At 46.3% G+C, this 18,462-nt stretch overlaps 1 protein-coding gene across 1 annotated transcript in view; it reads left to right on the forward strand.

Moving 5' to 3' along the window:
* Positions 1-18,462, forward strand: part of PTPRT (protein tyrosine phosphatase receptor type T) — an 890,723-nt gene that overhangs the window by 120,052 nt on the left and 752,209 nt on the right. The window contains exon 4 of the mRNA XM_075527730.1: positions 5,584-5,665. Within this exon, the coding sequence (XP_075383845.1) occupies positions 5,584-5,665 (82 nt within the window). The remainder of the gene's footprint in view (positions 1-5,583; positions 5,666-18,462) is intronic.

The raw sequence follows: 18,462 nt of genomic DNA on the forward strand, positions 1-18,462 counted from the left end.
GTGAGTCAGAATTGGACGGACAGCAGTGAGTTTGGTTTGAATTAATTCTTTCTGGAAGAATTGTGTACCTTTAATTTGCGCCATATCAAAATGGCAACTTGGACAGTGTCTTGGGACTCATTGTGTTTTGTTTGCTTGTTTGTTTGTTCAGGGCTGTAGGCGGAACGGGACAAGGTTTCCCAACAAAAGTTTCCTTGGACAGCCCTTGCTACCCTCAAGGAATGCGCAGGTTCACTGTCATGTTGGAAAACAAACAAAACCAAAACTCTTCAGCACCACTTTCCTGGCCTTTTTCTCACCAATACAGTCTTCTTTAAAATTCTCTTAAGTCCTGGTGATTATTCTGGGCCTTTCATGAAAATTTTTCAAGATGACCACTTTGGAATCTCAAAAATTGAAAACAAACAAACGACAAAAACAGCCCCCATAACTTTCTGAGATGACTTCTGCCTTGAATTTAACTGGTGCACAGGTTCCCTCGGAAGGCACTGCTTTGCTTGTTCCTTTGACTTAGAGACTAAGTGAAGGCCCTTCCTGGCATCCGGATTACACACTGGGCTGCTAACCACGAGGCCAGCAATCCAGTCCATCATCCTCTCTGGGAAAAAGTTGGGGCTTCCTATTCCTGTGAAGTGTTACAGTCTTAGAAACCCACTGAGACACTTCTGTCCTGCCCTTGAAGGTCACTGTGATTCTGAATCAACTCAATGACAATTAATGCAGTCAGTTTAATGAGAGTAAGACAAACAATGGTTTTCCTGAGAGAATTTGACTCCAGCCATCTACTGATAGTACAGACATGTTTCAACATATCACCTTTGGAATGAACCCATCCTTGTATGGCATATAGCTCTAGTAGTAATACATTATTTTTAACTTACTCCTCTATATTACAAATATTATTCTCACATCCCTCTTGTCCTCTGACTTTTAATTTTTCATTCATTTTGTTGTTGGCATTGCCATACAAAGCATACTCTGACCTCTTGTCCTTTAGGTAAATATTGGATAACTTATTTTTTGTTCTTTTTTGTGCTATATATATATTTTTTCTTTTTGAAATCATTTTATTGGGGGCTTTTACAACTCTTGTCACAATCCATATATACACCCATGGCATCAAGCACATTTGTGTATTTGCTGCCATCATCATTCTCAAAACATTTTCTTTCTACTTGAGCCCTTGGTATCAGCTCCCCATTTCCCTCCCTTTCTCCCTGCCCCTACTCCCTCATGAATCCTTGATAATTTATAAATTATTGCTATTTTGTCATGTCTTACACTGACTGTCGTGTCCCTTCGCCCACTTTTCTGTTGTCCATCCCCCAGGGAGGGGGTTGTATGTAGATCCTTGTGATAGGTTCCCTCTTGGTCCCCCACCTTCCCCTTCCCCTCCTGGTATTGCTACTCTCCTTCTTAGTCCTGCATTCCCTGTGTTTTGGATAACTTTTAAGAAGTTGATTTGTAAGCTGTGTTATTGATTTCTAGTGAATTTAGTTGGAAAATATACCATCAAACCCTATAGCATTTCCTCGTTGACCCATAGATGGAGCTTATACAGGAGCCTGTTATATGATCTGTTTGTAAATAACACATGGATTCTTGAACGAAAGTTCTGTTCTCTCTGTAAGCATTAGCATATATCTGGTAAATACATTATATTGTATAGTGTATGAATACTTAATGTTTTTTTCCCTGTTTGGTTAGAACCTGAAACAGATTAAAATCTGCAAACACTATTTCTGTCTGTCATTTTCTCCTTTGAAGTCGCTCGACTCCTGGATTTTTAAAATGACCATTGTGGCCCACTTAGTGGGGTTTCTTTGTTTATGACCATTCTATTTTGTTGCTTGAATGTTATTTTTAGAACAACCTCTTCTTTGTTTATTTGCATTCCTTTATTATGTCTTTGTTCAACTTGTTATTTTTAAGGTTACCGAGTCATTCTGTTTTAGGTGTTTATCTCATAATATGCAATTAGGTTTTGTTTATTTAGACAATCTGAGGACTTCTCTCTATTTTAACCCATTGATACTTGTTGTCACAACAGCAGTATGCTTTTCTTACTCTTGTCATCTTTATTACAGTTGTAATGCATCCATGCTCTTCTTTCCAGTATACTTGCTACGCATGTCCTGTTTCTCTTGAAATTTTATTGATTTTGTTATCGTTGACAATATACCCAGCAAATCAGGCACAAGTACAATAGTCCTGTGTGTCCAGTTCGGTGACATTGATGACACTCTCCAAGTGGTGAAACCATTTCCACCCTCTGTCCTTTCCTTATTCACATAGACTCATATGCCCCTAGCGTTCTGCCTGGTCTTTAGACTTGCTGCTGTCAGTTTGATCTCACACAGACAGTTCTTATCAGAGCGCACTGCTAAAGACAGGCAGTCTTCACTCAAGGGCTCAAGAAGAAAGAAACTGTTGGAAATGATGGCAACATACGTACAAATGTGCTCGATACAAGTGGTGTTTGGATGGTTATAAAAGGTGGACAGCCCCAATAAAATGATTTAAGTTTTTAAAAAAAAGAAAAATTTTAGGGGACTTCAGGAGGTAAATTTGGTTAAGATTTTAAGAATTAATAGTGTACATTAGAGAAATATTAGACAAGAACCTACTGCCAAATGGTAGTTTTTAAAGACTGTGAGAAGCCCAAGCTTGTGCATCGGTCAAGGACATGGATAGAGAGTGAGGATTGGAATAATAGAGGAGAAGGAGAAGGAAAGATAATTAGGAACCAACCTCCCTCAAACAACAACAACAAAACCCAACGCCAAACTCACGGCTATTGAGTCAATTCTGATCCCTGTGGACCTCCCCCTGCCCAGGGGTAGACCTGCCCCTGTGCGTTTCAGAGTACTCTAAATCTTGAGTAGAAAGTCTCATCTTCCTCCATGAGAATGGCTGGTGGGTTCAAGTTGCTGATCTTGAGGTTAGCAACCCAACACATAATCACTATGCCACCAGGTCTCCAAAGAAGCTGCTTGGGGATCAAGAGCAGAAGTGAGCCTCCTAAAGAGGAGGTGGAGGTAGGTGTGGCTGTGGGTCAGATCAATGGGTAGGAAGTTAGAGCTCAGCCCATCTCTTGCCTGGCCTCTTCAAAATAGTCCAGGCAGACTCTGTTGGGAGTGAACGGATAACTGTTGAAAGAAGACATTTGTGTGAGATGCCGGAGTGGAGAAGGCAGGTCTATGATGAACTTCACAAAGACAGGCTTTTCTCTTTTTTGTCATTGGTTTTTTTGTTGTTGTCATTGTTGTTTTGTTTTCTTTTGTTGCTTTGTTTTGTTTTTGTGCATATTATTATCCTTGAAGGTCCATTTAGATGACATAAGCGGGATAAACCATTTGCAGGAGAAAATGAGATTGACCATTCCCAGGGGACATGGAGAGGGGGAGGAGGGGGAAAGAAAGTAGGTGTTAACCCCAGGGACAAGGGAACAACAAGTGATCTAAAATCGATGGCGAGGAGGGTGTAGGAGGCCTGGTAGGGCTTGATCAAGGGCAATGTAACCGAGAGGAATTACTGAAACCAAAATGAAGGCTGAGCATGATGGTGGGACAAGAAGAAAGTTAAAGGAAATGGAGGAAGGAACTAGGAGGCAAAGGGCATTTGTAGAGGTCTAAATACAGGCATGCACATATGAAAATAGATTTATATATGATGATGGGGAAATAGAATTATGTGCATATATTTATAGATTTAGTATTAAGGTAGTGATGGACATTGGGCCTCCACTCAAGTGCTCCCTCAATGCAAGAACATTTGTTCTATTAAACTCGCATTCCATGATGCTCACCTTCCCGACATGATTGCTGAAGAAAAAGCAGGTGCATAAGCAAATGTGGTGAAGAAAGTTGATGGTGTCCATCTATCAAAGATATAGTGTCTGTGGTCTTAAAAGTTTGAAGGTAAACAAGCGGCCATCTAGCTCAGAAGTAACAAAACCCACATGGAAGAAGCACACCAGCCTGTTTGATCACGAAGTGTTGATAGGATCAGGTAACAGGTATCAAAGAACAAAAGTCATATTATTGTGATTGAGGAGACTTGCGGAGTGGTGACTCAAAGCCCATCTGTAGGCAACTGGACATCCCCTACAGAAGGGTCGCAGGGAGGAGACAAGCCAGTCAGGGTGCAGGATAGCAACGATGAAACATACAACTTTCCTCTAGTTCTTTAATGCTTCCTTCCCTCTACTATCATGATCCCAGTTCTACCTTACAAATATGGCTAGACCGGAGGATGTACACTGATACAGATCAGAGCTGGAAACATAGGGAATCCAGGACAGATAAACCCCTCAGGACCAATAATGAGAGTAGTGATACCACGAGGGTAAGGGGAAGGCCAGTGGAGAAATGGGGAACTGATCACAAGGATCTACATATAACCCCCTCCCTGGGGAATGGACTACAGAAAAGTGGGTGAAGGGAGAAGTCAGACAATGTAAGACATGGAAAACAATAATAATTTATAAATTATCAAGAGTTCGTGAGGGAGGGAGGGTAGGAGAGGGCAGGGGAAAAAATGAGGAGCTGATACCAAGGGCTCAAGTAGAAAGCAAATGTTTTGGGAATGAAGAAGGCAACACATGTACAAATGTGCATGTCACAATGGATGGATGGATGGATGGATTGTTGTAAGAGTTATATGAGCTCCCAATGAAATCATTTTACACAAAAAAGGAGGACAAAGGAATCGTGGTTGCATTTGAGTGGTTCTGGGGGTTGTCCAACCTGATGGAGCTCCTGAGAATTCAGAAAGGTCTAGGCAGGCGCGATGGGAGGCAGAGGAGCCACTCTAAGAGGGATGAGTTGGGAAAGAACTGTCGGGGAGGAGGCTGTGACAAATTACAACGGACAGAATTTTGACTTTGTAGAATGAGAAGGGGCACGTTTGTGTATGTGACTGACTGGTGAAGAAGACCTGTGGTGTTTGGGAGGTCAACGATGCTCTCCAGGGGCTCCACCGTTTTGCCTAGGTAAAGGTAGAGGGGGTATAAAATTCAAGCCATCCAGTTAACTATAAAATCCAAAACCACCGGGAAGGGTGGCAGCCAGAGTGGAGATTTTAAAACACTTGCTTCCTGGATGCCAACGAGGGAGCATAGGGCTTATTTTCAAGTGGTGTTATGAAGAAATTCCTATGTAATACGTGCATGAAGTATGTAGAATGAGATCACGATGGACCTTCCCAAGTAAGCTTCTTCCTCAACCTTCATAAGAAAATTGGGATGTTCAGACATAACCCTTTTCTGTGCTTCCCCAGAAACCACATGCAAAGGGAAGGTGGGTTGTTTTTTTTTCTGTGTCCAAGCATTATGTCTGAAATCCATTATGTTCCACGTGGCTGGGTTTTCCTTTATCTCGTCACTCGAGCTTGACCGTTTTAGCTTGTTTTGAAAATTCAAGCCAATACCAGCGGCCAGGGTCGTGCCCTGTTCTAATGTCAGGTCTCTGGTTGGTTCTGAAGAGAAAGCGAAAGAGAAAGGGTTTGGGGGTTGGCTGCTCCCAGGATGATGAATGCCTACAACCGCTTCTGCGAAATTGACTCCCACCCTGTATGTTGCAGGTGATATTTGAATCCGTCTCTTTGAAGGGCCATCCTGGCTACATCGCCGTGGACGAGGTCCGGGTCCTCGCTCATCCATGCAGTAAGTTCGGTACCTCCTCCCATCACAGCCTCACTCTGTGCCAGCCCACGGCGCACAATCCACCCTATTCATTCGGCTCGCAAACATCTCTCGCGCTCGCTCCCTTTTCATCCTTCAAAAATGCTTACATACCCAATGCAATCAGTCCTGAATAAATCCATAATTTTGCCAGCCTGTTCAACAGGCTGCACCTACCGGAATTTGCCGAGAGTAGCAAAACATCTTCGTTCCCATCTCTCTCCATTATTAAGAGTCTAAAGTCCTGATTGTTTATTAGTGGGATTCAGACCACTGAAATGGAAGAATTAGAATGCTTTGGATAGAATCTTCTGCAATTCAAAAAAAGAACACCCCCCAAACATGGAGCAAATTAGTACCCTGTTCCCTCACAGGGAAAAGGACTCCAACGTTATTAATTCCTACAAGATCGATTTAAATACACGCATCGTCCGATGTAGGGCATGGGAAGAGATTTCTCAGAGTGGTTAGCATTTATAGTGCAGTGTCAAGAGTCCTCACAAAGGTTCCACCCCTCCGTGCCCATCCATTTTCCCCTTGAAGTTTTCTCATGGCTGTACTGAAGCCAAGATGCTTGCGGATGTTTCAATAGGGAGCTGTGGATCTTGAGTTCATGAAGCCTCAGAGGGGCATGACTTTGGTGTGGGTCCTTGGAATGACGGCATACCTATTGATACTGATAGCATGGTTCGGGGGTGGGGGGAGGGGGATCCTAGAGGACCTGCATGAGGATGATGGTCACAATGAGTGGGGCTAACTGTGATGCCAGTCAGGTTTGCTCGCATTCTCGAGATTGGACATCCCATGGGTGGCATGGAAGATACCTAGTCCTAGGTAATCCTCAGGTACCCAAGTCATTGTAGTGTGCTTTTGAGCTGATTCCAGGGTCCCCCTGTCGGATGGAGCAGAGCTGCTCTAGAGGGTTTCCTAGCCTCTGATCTTGGCCAGAGAAGACTGCTAGATCTCTTCTTCTATAGAGAAGCTAGTGGCTTTGGACGCCCATCCTTTCAGTTTGCCTCTAGTATTTAACTAGTGCACCCCCAGAGCTCCATCACCCTAAATAGCCATCACTACGTATAGCTATGTGTGGGCTGTGTATAGCTTGCCACAGCCTCAAGAAACAGCATACCTATTGTCTCACCCTTGTCCTTCAACTCTCCTATTCTCATTTTGGCCCAATTATAATGCTTTAATGACAAGGACTCTTTCCACTTCTGCTGCGATGGATCTGACAGGCCCACAAACACCATTTTCTTCCCCAGAACTAAAAGGCCATTGTCTGACTCATTGTCTGACAGCATCTTCTCTGCTGCAATTTTAGGCCATTTAGGGGAACTGCATTTTATGTTTGCCCAAGAGATATCCTTACTCTCTAGAAACCAGCCAGTATTCCAGATATGAGTTCATCCTACTGGATCCCCTATTGATGTGGCTATAGCTATGTGCCCTCTGGGTTATGACCTGAGGCTCTCGGATGATCTCAGGTGTCTGTCTAGTCTATTGTGCCTGAGAAATGTCTCTGCTGTCCCAGACCTTGTATAATGAAGGCCCTAGAAGGACCCCCTGCAGAGATTCAGTGTAATAGTGACTTTACCATTGTGTCCCCTCTCAGAATTTCGATCTCACTCTTTCAATACCTGGAGATCATCATCAGTGGCCCCCTGGGAATGGCCATTGGCCCATGACTGGGCATCTGTGTTAAGAGATGTGTCTCCCACCCATAGTCCTTGGAAGCTCACTACACAACCGTGCTATCTGAGTTTAAGAGAGGCCCTCAATCAAGTCTTTCCCTGCCCTCTAGCCCTGCACACACCCATCTCTATTTCGCTGGTGCCTCATTGGGGGGCCTACTGCCATTTCTGCTTATTGTCCTGTGCTTTTCAGGTATGTGACCCTTACCTTTTCTCAGGAGATTCTGGAAGATTCCTAGGAGAACCTGGCTGACAGAATCTCTCCTTGGATCACAGAAGTCCGTGTTGTAATGAGAATCTTAATCTCTACGACATCCAAACTGTTTCTTGTCTCAGCCCCCGCCACCTCTTAATACCAGCTTGTTAAAAGCTCTGCTTTAGCTCCAAGCCCATAGTTTCCAACCAGAGGCAAATGCTTCCTCTGCTCTGATAAGTCTGCACAGGAGAGGGCCTCTGGGGAGCATACTGATGCCTTCTCTCCCCTACAGACCCTTGACGGCTCATGTGCTTCCCCTCTCTTAGGAGCTGTTCCCGGATTTAGGATTCTCCTGGCAACCTCCTGCTCCTCCTGCTGAGCAGCGTGGATTGCAGGCTTATGGGACAGCCGAGAGACAGCTACAAAGCAAATGGTCCGTGGGATATAGTTCAGGATGACGTGACCCTGCCTGGGTTCCCATGAAACATCTTCAGGCCGAGTTCAATCTTGCTGCTTAGGCGGTTGAGACATTAACTTCCCAGACGGCACAAGGGGAAGCTCCTGGGATAGTGGCCAGCTTTGGGGGACATTCCATTTTCAGCATGGGCCAGTACTCGCCATGTAGGCATGCGTAGTTCATGAGTGCTATGTAATTGTGCAGGGTCTCGCAAAGACTATGCTTCCAGGACTGGTGCTCAATCCACACCTACCTCAAGGTGCTACTCACCCTTCCCTTTAATAGATACAGGGTTGAGTGCCAGCTGTGTGTCAGGGTCCCCAGAATGCTTAATTAGCAAGAGGGGCACAGAGTACTGTAATGTCAGATAGTGAGAGAAGGTGTGCATGTTAATAAATGCAAGAGAAGAGAGAGTGACAGGGATATGGGGCCTACTTAGAGCAGTCAGGCAAGGTGAGGTCTGTGCTGGACCTTAGGTCAGAGGAATGGGCTTGTCTTAGGCTGGCTTGTCTAGAGAAACAAAGCCAGGGAGACTCATAAATGTCTAAGGAAGAACTTTATATCAAGAAGTAATTTTATATGAAGAAGGTAACCTAGCCCAGTCCAACTCAAGTTCATGGGTCTGATGTTAGCTGGAGTCCTGGTTAGACTCACACAGTTGCTGGCCAGTGATGCAGAAACATGACGCAGGAGGCAGAGAGATCACAGACCTGTGGATTGAGAGCCTCATGGATCCAAGGTCGGTGGAGACATGGCAGGGCACCTACAACCCCTAGATTCAGTGGCCCTCATGGGGGCAGACCCAGAATCCAAGCAAGCAGAAAGGCGAAGGGCGAGAAAGAGGGTTGGGGCTGGCAGGATTCCCGATGTTTCTTTTATTTTTAAAAATATTTTTATTGGTGGCTCGTACAATTCTTATCACAATCCATACATACATCCATTGTATTAAGAACATAAGTACATTTGTTGCCATCATCATTCTCAAAACATTTGCCTTCTACTTGAGCCCTTAATATCTGCTACTCATTTCCCCCCTCCCTCCACCTCATGAACCCTTCATCATTCGTAGATTATTATTATTTTGTCATATGTTACACTGTTCGACGTCTTCCCCCGCCTTCTTCTCTGCTGTCCACCCCCCAGGGAGGAGGCAATACATAGATTCTTGTCATCAGTTCCCCCTTTCTACTCCATATTCTCTCCACCCTCCAGGCATCGCCCCTCTCACCACTGGTCCCTGTGTTTCCAGTTGCCATCTGCACCTATGTACAACCTCTGGTCTAGCCAGATTTGTAAGGTAGAATTGGGATCGTGATAGTTGGAGGGAGAAAGCATTTAAGAACTAGAGGAAAGTTATATGTTTCATCGTTGCTACCCGCACCCTGATTGGCTCATCTCCTCCACACCCCTTCAGTAAGGGGGTTACCAATGGGCTTTGAGTCTCCATTCTGCACTCACCCACATTTACAATGATATGATTTTTTGTTCCTTGATGCTTGATACCTGATCCCTTCGACAGCTCGTGGTCACACAGGCTGGTGTGTTTCTTCCATGTGGGTTTTGTTGCTTCTGAACTAGATGGCCACTTGTTTATCTTCAAGTCTTTAAGACTCCAGATGCTATATCTTTTGCTAGCTGGACACCATTAGCTTTCTTCACCACATTTGCTTATGTACACATTTGTCTTCATTGGTCATATCAGAGAGGTGGGCACCATTGATATGATTTTCAGATCTTTGATGTCTGATAACTGGTCCCTACTACACCTTGTTGTCAAACAGGCTGGTGTGCTTCTTCCATGTGGGCTTTTATGCTTCTCAGCTAGATGGTCGCTTGTTTATCTTCAAGCCTTTAATACCCCAGATGCTATATCTTTTGGTAGCTGGGCACCATCAGCTTTCTTCACCACATTTGCTTATGCACACATTTTTCTTCAGCAATCGTGTCAGGAAGGTGTGCATTCTGGAATACCAATTTAATAAAACAACGTGTTCTTGGATTGAGTAAGTGCTTGAGTGGAGGCTCAATGTCCATCTGCTGCCTTAATACTAAATCTATAAAATATGTACCTAGATCTGTTTCCCCACCTCTTATATAAATATATTTACATATGTACATTCAAGTCTTTAGACCACTGTAAATACCCTTTGTCACCTAGTTCTTTCCTCTATTTCCATTTACTTTCCTCTTGTCCCACCATGATGCTCAGCCTTCATTTGGGTTTTAGTAATTTCTCTCTCGGTTACCTTGCCCTTGCTGAATCCCTACCAGGCTTCTCACACCCTCCTGGCTACTAATTTTCGATCACTTATTGCTCCCCTGTCCCTGGGTTGGTCAGTACCACCTCTTACCCCCTCCCCCCTTTCTCCCTTGTACCCCCGGAACCATTGGTCCCGTTGTTTTCTCCTCTAGACTATTCATCTAGTCTATCTTATCTAGATATATCTGTAGAGATAATAATATGCACCAAAAATCAAGTCATAGCAAGATAGGCGATGAGTGAGAACACAGCGATGACAACAAAAAAGGAAACCAATTACCCATAGAAGAATAAATTAAAAGAAAAAAATTTTTAAAGAAAAACCTGTAAATAGATCAAAGTCTGATTTGTGATCTCTAGGCATGTTTTTCAGTCAGGTCCAATGGGGTACCATGCTTTGGCCCCAGAGTCTGTCCTTTGTACTCCCTCAGGGCTCCCTGCTCTGCTCCCACGGTTGCTCTGCCACACACTTTTAGTGGTTTGCCTCAGTGTCACAGGGTCAGTCTGGGCCAGTCCCGGCCCTGAGTCTCCAGTGTTGTCCCCCTTAAGGCCATGGGCCATCAAAGGATGGTGTGTCTCATAGTGGGATCAGCCCTATCATCCACTCTGTCTATTGGCTGTTCAGAGGGAGATATCGTCCTCCAGGCCTGATGGGCCAGGATGTAAAAACCACATCCACAAGGAGGTATCATCAAGCTGTGACCTGATGGGTTGGTCAGAGTCCATTTCAACACATTCATCCAGGTACAAATTGACATCCAAGCTCAGCACCCTAGGGTTCTCTAGATAAACAAGGTGGGAAGGAGAGGAGGCAGCAGGTGCATTGGCTCTGCAGGGGGAAGCAGCCTCTGATTCCTGTGTGTCCTGAGTACACGGAGCATGGGGAAAGAGTGGCCTGAGGTGAGCCAGGTCCTAACCGTGAGTGCCTTTGGTGATACCATAAGTGACTGAGATCGGTGGGGGTTCTTTGGGGAGGGATATGATTTTACTTAAGGAGCCCCAATGGGACCGTGGTTACGTTCTTGTCTGCTGACCAAAAGGCTGATCATTTGAACTCACCCAATGGCTATTCCGAGGAAGACCTGCAAATCTGCTTGTGTCAATGTCACAGCCTAGAAACCCCATGGGGCCATGCCTACTCTGTCACATGAGGCCACTGTGAGGGCACCCAGCAATAACCACAATAGTCTCAATGGCGAGATCATCACCATGGCTGCCCACAGAGACAAATTAATTGTGAAGGGTGATGAAGTCAGGGGTCCTATAAGGAAGGCCATCCTGGAGCCCAGGCGTGTGGTGGCGGTGGCCTGGACAGGGTGGGGAAGAAGGTCATCCATCCTGGGTGATTTTTTGTGTTAAGGGGAGGAGGGCTGATCCAGTCTTGGTCCTCCTGGGTTGGGGGGGGGGTCCATTGAAGGGAACAAGACAGAAAACCAAACAAAGGAATCTGTGCTAAGAGGGGGCATTTGGAAAGTTTATAGAACATGGAATGCAAGGGGGGGGGGGTCCATTGAAGGGAACAAGACAGAAAACCAAACAAATGAATCTGTGCTAAGAGGGGGCATTTGGAAAGTTTATAGAACATGGAATGCAAAGATAATGAGTTTTTTTTTTTGTCCATGAACTTTCTAGATCCCCCTCTCGTAGGGTGAGCTATGAAGAACCAGAGCCTAGAACTGGAGAGAGGTGAAGGAGTCAAGATGGATTTAGAAGATGGAGCCAATGGGTCTTGCAGGATGGGTTCATTTGGGAGGCAGAGGCATCAGAGATGGTGGTGCCCTCTCAGAGTTCCAGCTGCAGCTGCTCGGTGGCGAGGGCTGGGTGGTGGTGTGAGTCTGGGGAAGGCTGAGTCTGAGATTCAACTTCTAAGGCGTTGCCCAGAGCCCTGGAGACTGGCCACATGGACTCATGTCTCACACAGCATGCTAATGCCTTGGAGACATTCTTTGGATTGAAAGCCCTTTCCCATACCCCTGCCTGGCTTTAGTGTAGATGCGTTTATGACCTCACTCACGAATCGTTAAAAATGAACTCTCTTGAGAAATAGATATTCCCTTTCGGTCTTCAAGCTTTCTTAAAATTCTCCACTCTGTCCTCCAGGGCAGCTTTTCCATTAACACCTGGTCAGAGTTTATCAATAAATGATGCCACTAAATATTCCAAAAGTTCTGGGAGAGGAAAGGCGCGGGGGAGCGCAGGCCTGGTTTGCCATGGCTCCTTCCATTGATTGAGCAGATTTTCAGCCAGCAAATGCTGGCTTCGCAGCTTCTGAAATGGTGGCCTGAAGATGGGCCCGATATTCACAGGGAATGTCGTTGCAATTCCCCTTGGCTGCTGTTTCTGGGCACCGGCCATGAATGGGACCACATCGGTCCTACGGAGAAACGTTGACAGGCTTTTCCACTGGCTTCGCGGAGTCCTGGTTGGACTCCTAACTTCAAGGTCAGCAGTTCGAAGCCACCAGCCATTCCTCAGGAGGCAGACAGGGCTTTCTACCCCTGGAAAGAGTAATCGTCTCAAAACCCACAGAGCAATTCTGTCTTTCTTGGGGGTCACTAGGAGGCCGCATCGACTAGATGGCAGTGAGCTTGGTTTGTTGGGTCTCTAGTTCCTTAGTGGAATTTTAGGACTTTTGGAAAACTTTGTATTGTATTGGCTCATCTCTGCATCACTACCATGCAGGCCGTGGCCCTGACCCCACAGGGCCTGGCATCGTGTTGCTCATGTACTTGAGAAGGGGGACGTCGCACACTTTCTCTTGCTGCCTTGGCATCCTCGGGAGCTCAAATGTCATCAGTGTCAGAACGGTTTTTGGTGCCTGAAATAATAGAAATACAAAATTTCTATTAACCTCATCTTAGTAGAATGCCACTTGGGGGAAACTAGGTTCCCTGGGGTGAAAAAGTGTGGGGTGCTTAAAACCAGGAGCTGGTGGCTGTTCTGGGCCCGTCATCACAGCTGCACACCGGCCCCCATGGAGAGATGGGTGGCGCTCATAGGAGGTGCATTTGATGGGAATTGAACCTGAGGCTCCAACTTGGGAGAATGTGAACATCGATCCCCCCACTGCATTCTCTGTGTGCACACTGTCGGGATGGTGGCTTCTGCAGAGCTACTGAGTCAGTCTTGAACTTCCAACCTTTATATTAGCAGCCCAGTGCACCACAGGGGCTCCGTACAGTCGCATTAAGCTCCAATTCAACCCACTGCCACTGAGTGGATTCTGACTCATGGCAACCTTAGGGGGCGGAGTCGAGCTACCACACAGGGTCTCCGAGGCGGTTTACTCCTGACCGAAGCCAACTGCACATACTTCTACTCTGAAGCAGCGACGGGTTCAAATTGTTGACCTTGGGTTCATGCTGGAGTGCTTTCACCACCAGGTCACCATATTTACACTGGGGTTTGCTAAATAGCTAAGGTCTCTGCCATCTAGAAGGTGGGAAAACGACAGGTAGGAACTGAAAAAATGTCAACCAAAAGCCTGTGGCCCAGGCAGAAATGGAGTAGTCAGAGGAACAAGGGGCCTGGGTCCAGGGAAGACCCCTTTCAAAGTACTAGTTTCACCCTCCAAGCCATTTGCCCCGTGTTCTGAAGGGTAAGGCAAGTATGTTCCTTAGAAAGGCCCCACGGAACCTCTGACATGGGCCCAAAACTCCATTCTCCCTCTCCCGTGGGTGGCTGTTCCTTGTCTCTGAAAACCTGTGGCACAACTGGACTTACTAGACCCTCTCTATTCCCACTTGAAGAATTGACTTGAACTGATAGTTCCCAAAATAACTTTATAAAATCATACAGGAGAGCAAGGAGGAAACAATTTCAGACAATCAAAGCAGCGTGACATTGGGCAGTTTGCCAGATGCAAGCCTCTCACACTCTGAGTAGTCCACCTAGAGCAGGGGTTCTCAGCCTTCCCAATGCCGCGGCCCTTCAGTACAGGTCCTCATGTGGTGGTGACCCCCAACCATAACATTATTTTTGTGGCTACTTCATAACTATAATTTTGTTACTGTTATGAATCAGGCGACTCCTGTGAAAGGGTTGGTTGACCCCTCCAAAGGGGTCAGGACCCATAGGTTGAGAACCACTGATCTAGAAGAAGTGGTTTTCCTCTGGCTGGAGCCCCTCGCCACTCCTGTAGCCTTGGGGGTTCCCAGGGTGGAATGAGGTGGCGGTGTCACGGGGGGTGGAGAGGAAGCATGAGTTGTTGTCATTAGTTTAAAAAGCTAAGCAGTGGTCAAGGTGTTCTCGGGGCGGTCTTCCTAATCGTACCCAGATTCTTAGCTTCTGCTGAGCATCACAGATGGTGACAGAGGCAGGTAGACAAGCCCGTATGGACCACCTGGGGAGAATAGCATGGGAAATGGATCACGTACAGTCAAATATTTGGGATATTTACTGGGGTGTGAGCACCGGGCGTTTCCTAGACCCGTTGTCTGCGTGTTGAGGCCATCATCTTTCCAACTGCCTGAACGGCAAGAGGGTGCACTAGTTAAAGGCGAGACTGTGGACGAAAGTGGCCCTGGGAGTGAATTCTGGTCTGACCCTTACTGACATTGGGTAATTTTGGACAAATGAAACTTTTTGAACTGTGCATTTTGCTTCTCTTCAGAGGAAATAATAGACTCTGTCTTAGGGGGACGTCACGGAGTTAAGTTAGATGAATCGTGCACAGCAGCGAGCAGAGTGCGTTCCACATAGGAGCTTTCAGCAGATGACCTGAGTGCTGTTATTCAACTCTCTCACATTTGACTCCTTCTGGAAAACAGGCCCAAGGATTTTGTTCAATCTATTCAATCACCACCGAGCTCTCAACTTGACCTCAACTTGGGAAATAGGCCCACTTCGTTCATGGGTGATTGGGTGGTGGATGATGGAGATCGTTGGCACTTTTGCCTCAAGGAGGAAGCTGCTTCTCTTAGACTTAGGCTCTTAGTCTCCCCATCTCTGGTGAGCTCACTGAGAGAGTGACCTGGCTCCACAACAAGGGTAGAGGCACGCCCACGATACCCAACACAAAACCTGTGTTTAATCCAAGAGTTGGCTGCTCACAGACACCAGGTCTTTCATCAGAAAGCCCCTTGCCCTGCAATGCCTTCCCTAGAGAAAATGCCCTGCTTGCCTCCCACGCTTGAGAACTATCAGAGTTTGAAGTTGAGGGTCAGTTTGCAAAAGCTGGACCACTTGGGATCGAGGACGCTGTCACAGTTCTGTGACACTGAGTTTATTCCTTGAGCCCCCTGGGCCTCAGTTCATTGCTGCTGCTGTCATTCTGTGTCATTGAGCTAGTCTGACTCCTAACAACCCCACACACAGCAGCAGGTCACACTGCCCTGGCCGGCACCTTCCCCAGAATCATCGACACGATGGAGCCCCTTTTTGTAGCTTCTGTATCCATCCATCTCCTAGTGGGTCTTCTGCTTCTTGACTACCCTCTACTGTACCAAGAACAGTGTCTGTCTCCATGAACCAGCCCCTTTGGGTGACCCGTCCAGTGTGCCAGAGGGAAAGCCTACCCACCCTCATCCCCCACGGGCATCCCAGCTATACAGTTTTTCTCCACAGATATGCTTGTTCTTCTGACCAAACCAAAGGAACAAACCCACTGTCCTCAAGTTGATTCTGACCCACAGCGACCCTTTATAGGGGTTCTGAGACTAAATATTTAGGGGAAGACAGCCTCATCTTTCTCGGCTGGTACGTTGTTACTCTTGTGGGAAGACGCCCGGCGTATCTTCCACAGCACCAGCTCCCCCAGTGTGCTTAGCTCTATGGTTGTCATCGTCATCATTGTCGTTAGGTGTCTCCAAGTCAGATCTGACTCTTAGCAACCCGGTGTACAACATCACTAACCACTGCCCGGTCCCACACCATCATCACAACAGTTCCCATGCTTGAGCCCATTGCTGCAGCCGCAGTGTCCATCCATCACTCTGAGGTCCTTCCTCTTCCCGAGTACATGTATTCTTCCCGAGTACATGAGGCAAAGTCTTGCCATCTGTGTTAGTCTGGGTACTTTAGAGAAACAAATCCACAGAAACTCAGATGTATAAGAGAGTGTTATATAAAGGTTAAGTGTGCATCAAGAAAACATCCCAACCCAGTGCTGCCCAAGCCCACAAGTCCAACATTAACTCATTAACCCCTATGTCCAACACCAATCCACAGAGTCCTCCTCCATCTCACAAAACAGATGCAATGATGCCGACTGCAGGAGGAAAGCCGAATCAGTGAAAGTGTAAGCATCTCAGCACTGGCAGGGGTCTCCACACGGCTGCTCCAGCATCCAGGGCTGCATCAGTGTAGGTCCATTTGGCTTCTTCTCATGGATGTCTTGCAGGAAGTAAGCCTTGCTAACTAAAGCAGGGAGCTGGCTAAGGCAGCTGCACCCTGGTCCGACCTTCAGAAAGCAAGAAACCGAGAACTAGAAAGATAAGGCATTTATCTCTCCACCCTTCAATTAACCCCACATGTGTTTATCAGCCAGGTTGGCACAATAAACTACCTACCTCACCATCTTTGCTCCTAAAGAGCATTCTAGCTGTACTTCTTCCAGGACAGATCTGTTTGTTCTTTCAGCAGTCCATGGCACTGTAGATAGTCTTTGTCAGCCTCGGAGTTCAAATATATCCATTCTTCTCTTCCAAGGCAATTGAATAAAACCGTGGCTTGTGTCAGACACACCCTAGACCTCAGAGTTACATCCTTCCTTTTCAACACTTTAAAGAGGTTTTGTGCAGCAGATGTGCCCATGGCAACTCATTATTTCTATCTCATTTGCTACTTCCATGAGCATTGGTTGTTGATCCAAACAAGATAAAATCCTTGATTATGTCAAACGTTTCTTTGTTTATCATGATGCTCCCCGTTGGTCTAATTGTCAGGATTTTGTTTTTCTTTACATTGGGCTGTAATGCATATTGCAGGCTGGAGTCATGGATTTTCATCCCCAAGGGTTTCAAGTCCTCCTCGCTTCAACAAGCAAGGTCATGTCGTTTGCATATCCTTCCTCCCATCCTGGTGCCACATTCTTCTTCATATAATCCATATTCTCTGACTATTTGCTCAGCGTACAGATGGAATATGTACAATGACAAGCTACAACCCCGAAGCACACCTTCCCTGATTTGAAACCAGACAGTACGCCCTTGTCCTGTTTAATGACTGCCTCTTGACCTAGGTCCAGGTTCCACGTGAACGCGATGAAGTGCTCTGTAACTCTCCTTCTCGTGGCTCCCCATAGACTGGGGTTTGATCCCACAGTCAAATGCCTTTGTGTAGTCAGTGGAATGCTGGCTGTGTAAGCACACATTTTTCTGGTAGCCTTTGCTTTGAGCCAAGAGCCGTCTGGCATCAGCCGTGATATCCCTTGTTCCAAGCCCTCTTCTGAACATTGTTGGATGATCTTCGGTACAATTTGACTTGCATGTGATCTCAGTGATACTGTTCTATAATTTGAACAGTCCGTTGGGTCAGGTCTTCAGAGTGGGTGAAAATATAGGTCTCTTCCAGTCAGTTAGCCAGGTAGTTGTCTTCTAAGTTTCTTGGGATGGATGAACGAGTGCTTCCAGTCTTCATCGCGCATTGAAACATTTCAGTTCGTATTCCATCAACTCTTAGAGCCTTGTGTCTGGCTAATTCTTTCAGTGCAGCTCGGACTGACTCTTTCACTAACAGTGGTTCTTGCTCATATTGTACCCTTTGAAATGGTTGGGTGTCCGTTAGTCCGTTTGGGTAGAGCGACTGTGTATTCTTGCCATTTTCTTTTGATGCTTCCTGCATCATTCAAGATTTTGACTACAGAATCTTTCCAATTTTAGTACATGTGCTGCCGAAGCAAGCGCGGTCATAGAATCCGTCAGTGGAGCCCTTGAAGCTTGACGTCTGTTTCCTTAGGTTCTTTAAGATATGCTGAGCTTGTGCTTTCTTTTTGCTTTTCTAACTCTGGGCCTTTGCTCAGCGGTAGTCGTCGACGGCCTATGCAGTGTTCTTGGCCAACACCATGCAGTTCCTCAGTTCACCCATCCCAGATCAAGGAGCCTACCCCTGCCACCTTCAGTGGGCTAAACGAAGCCCTGTTTAGACTGCACGTGGTACAGATGATATCCCAAACTGCACATGTGAGCTTCTGATAGTCTCTTCCCCTGACTTTACCTTCCTCCCCTCTTTCTCTGT

Source organism: Tenrec ecaudatus, chromosome 12 (genome assembly GCF_050624435.1).
Source record: "Tenrec ecaudatus isolate mTenEca1 chromosome 12, mTenEca1.hap1, whole genome shotgun sequence".
Classification (NCBI taxonomy): Eukaryota; Metazoa; Chordata; class Mammalia; order Afrosoricida; family Tenrecidae; genus Tenrec; species Tenrec ecaudatus.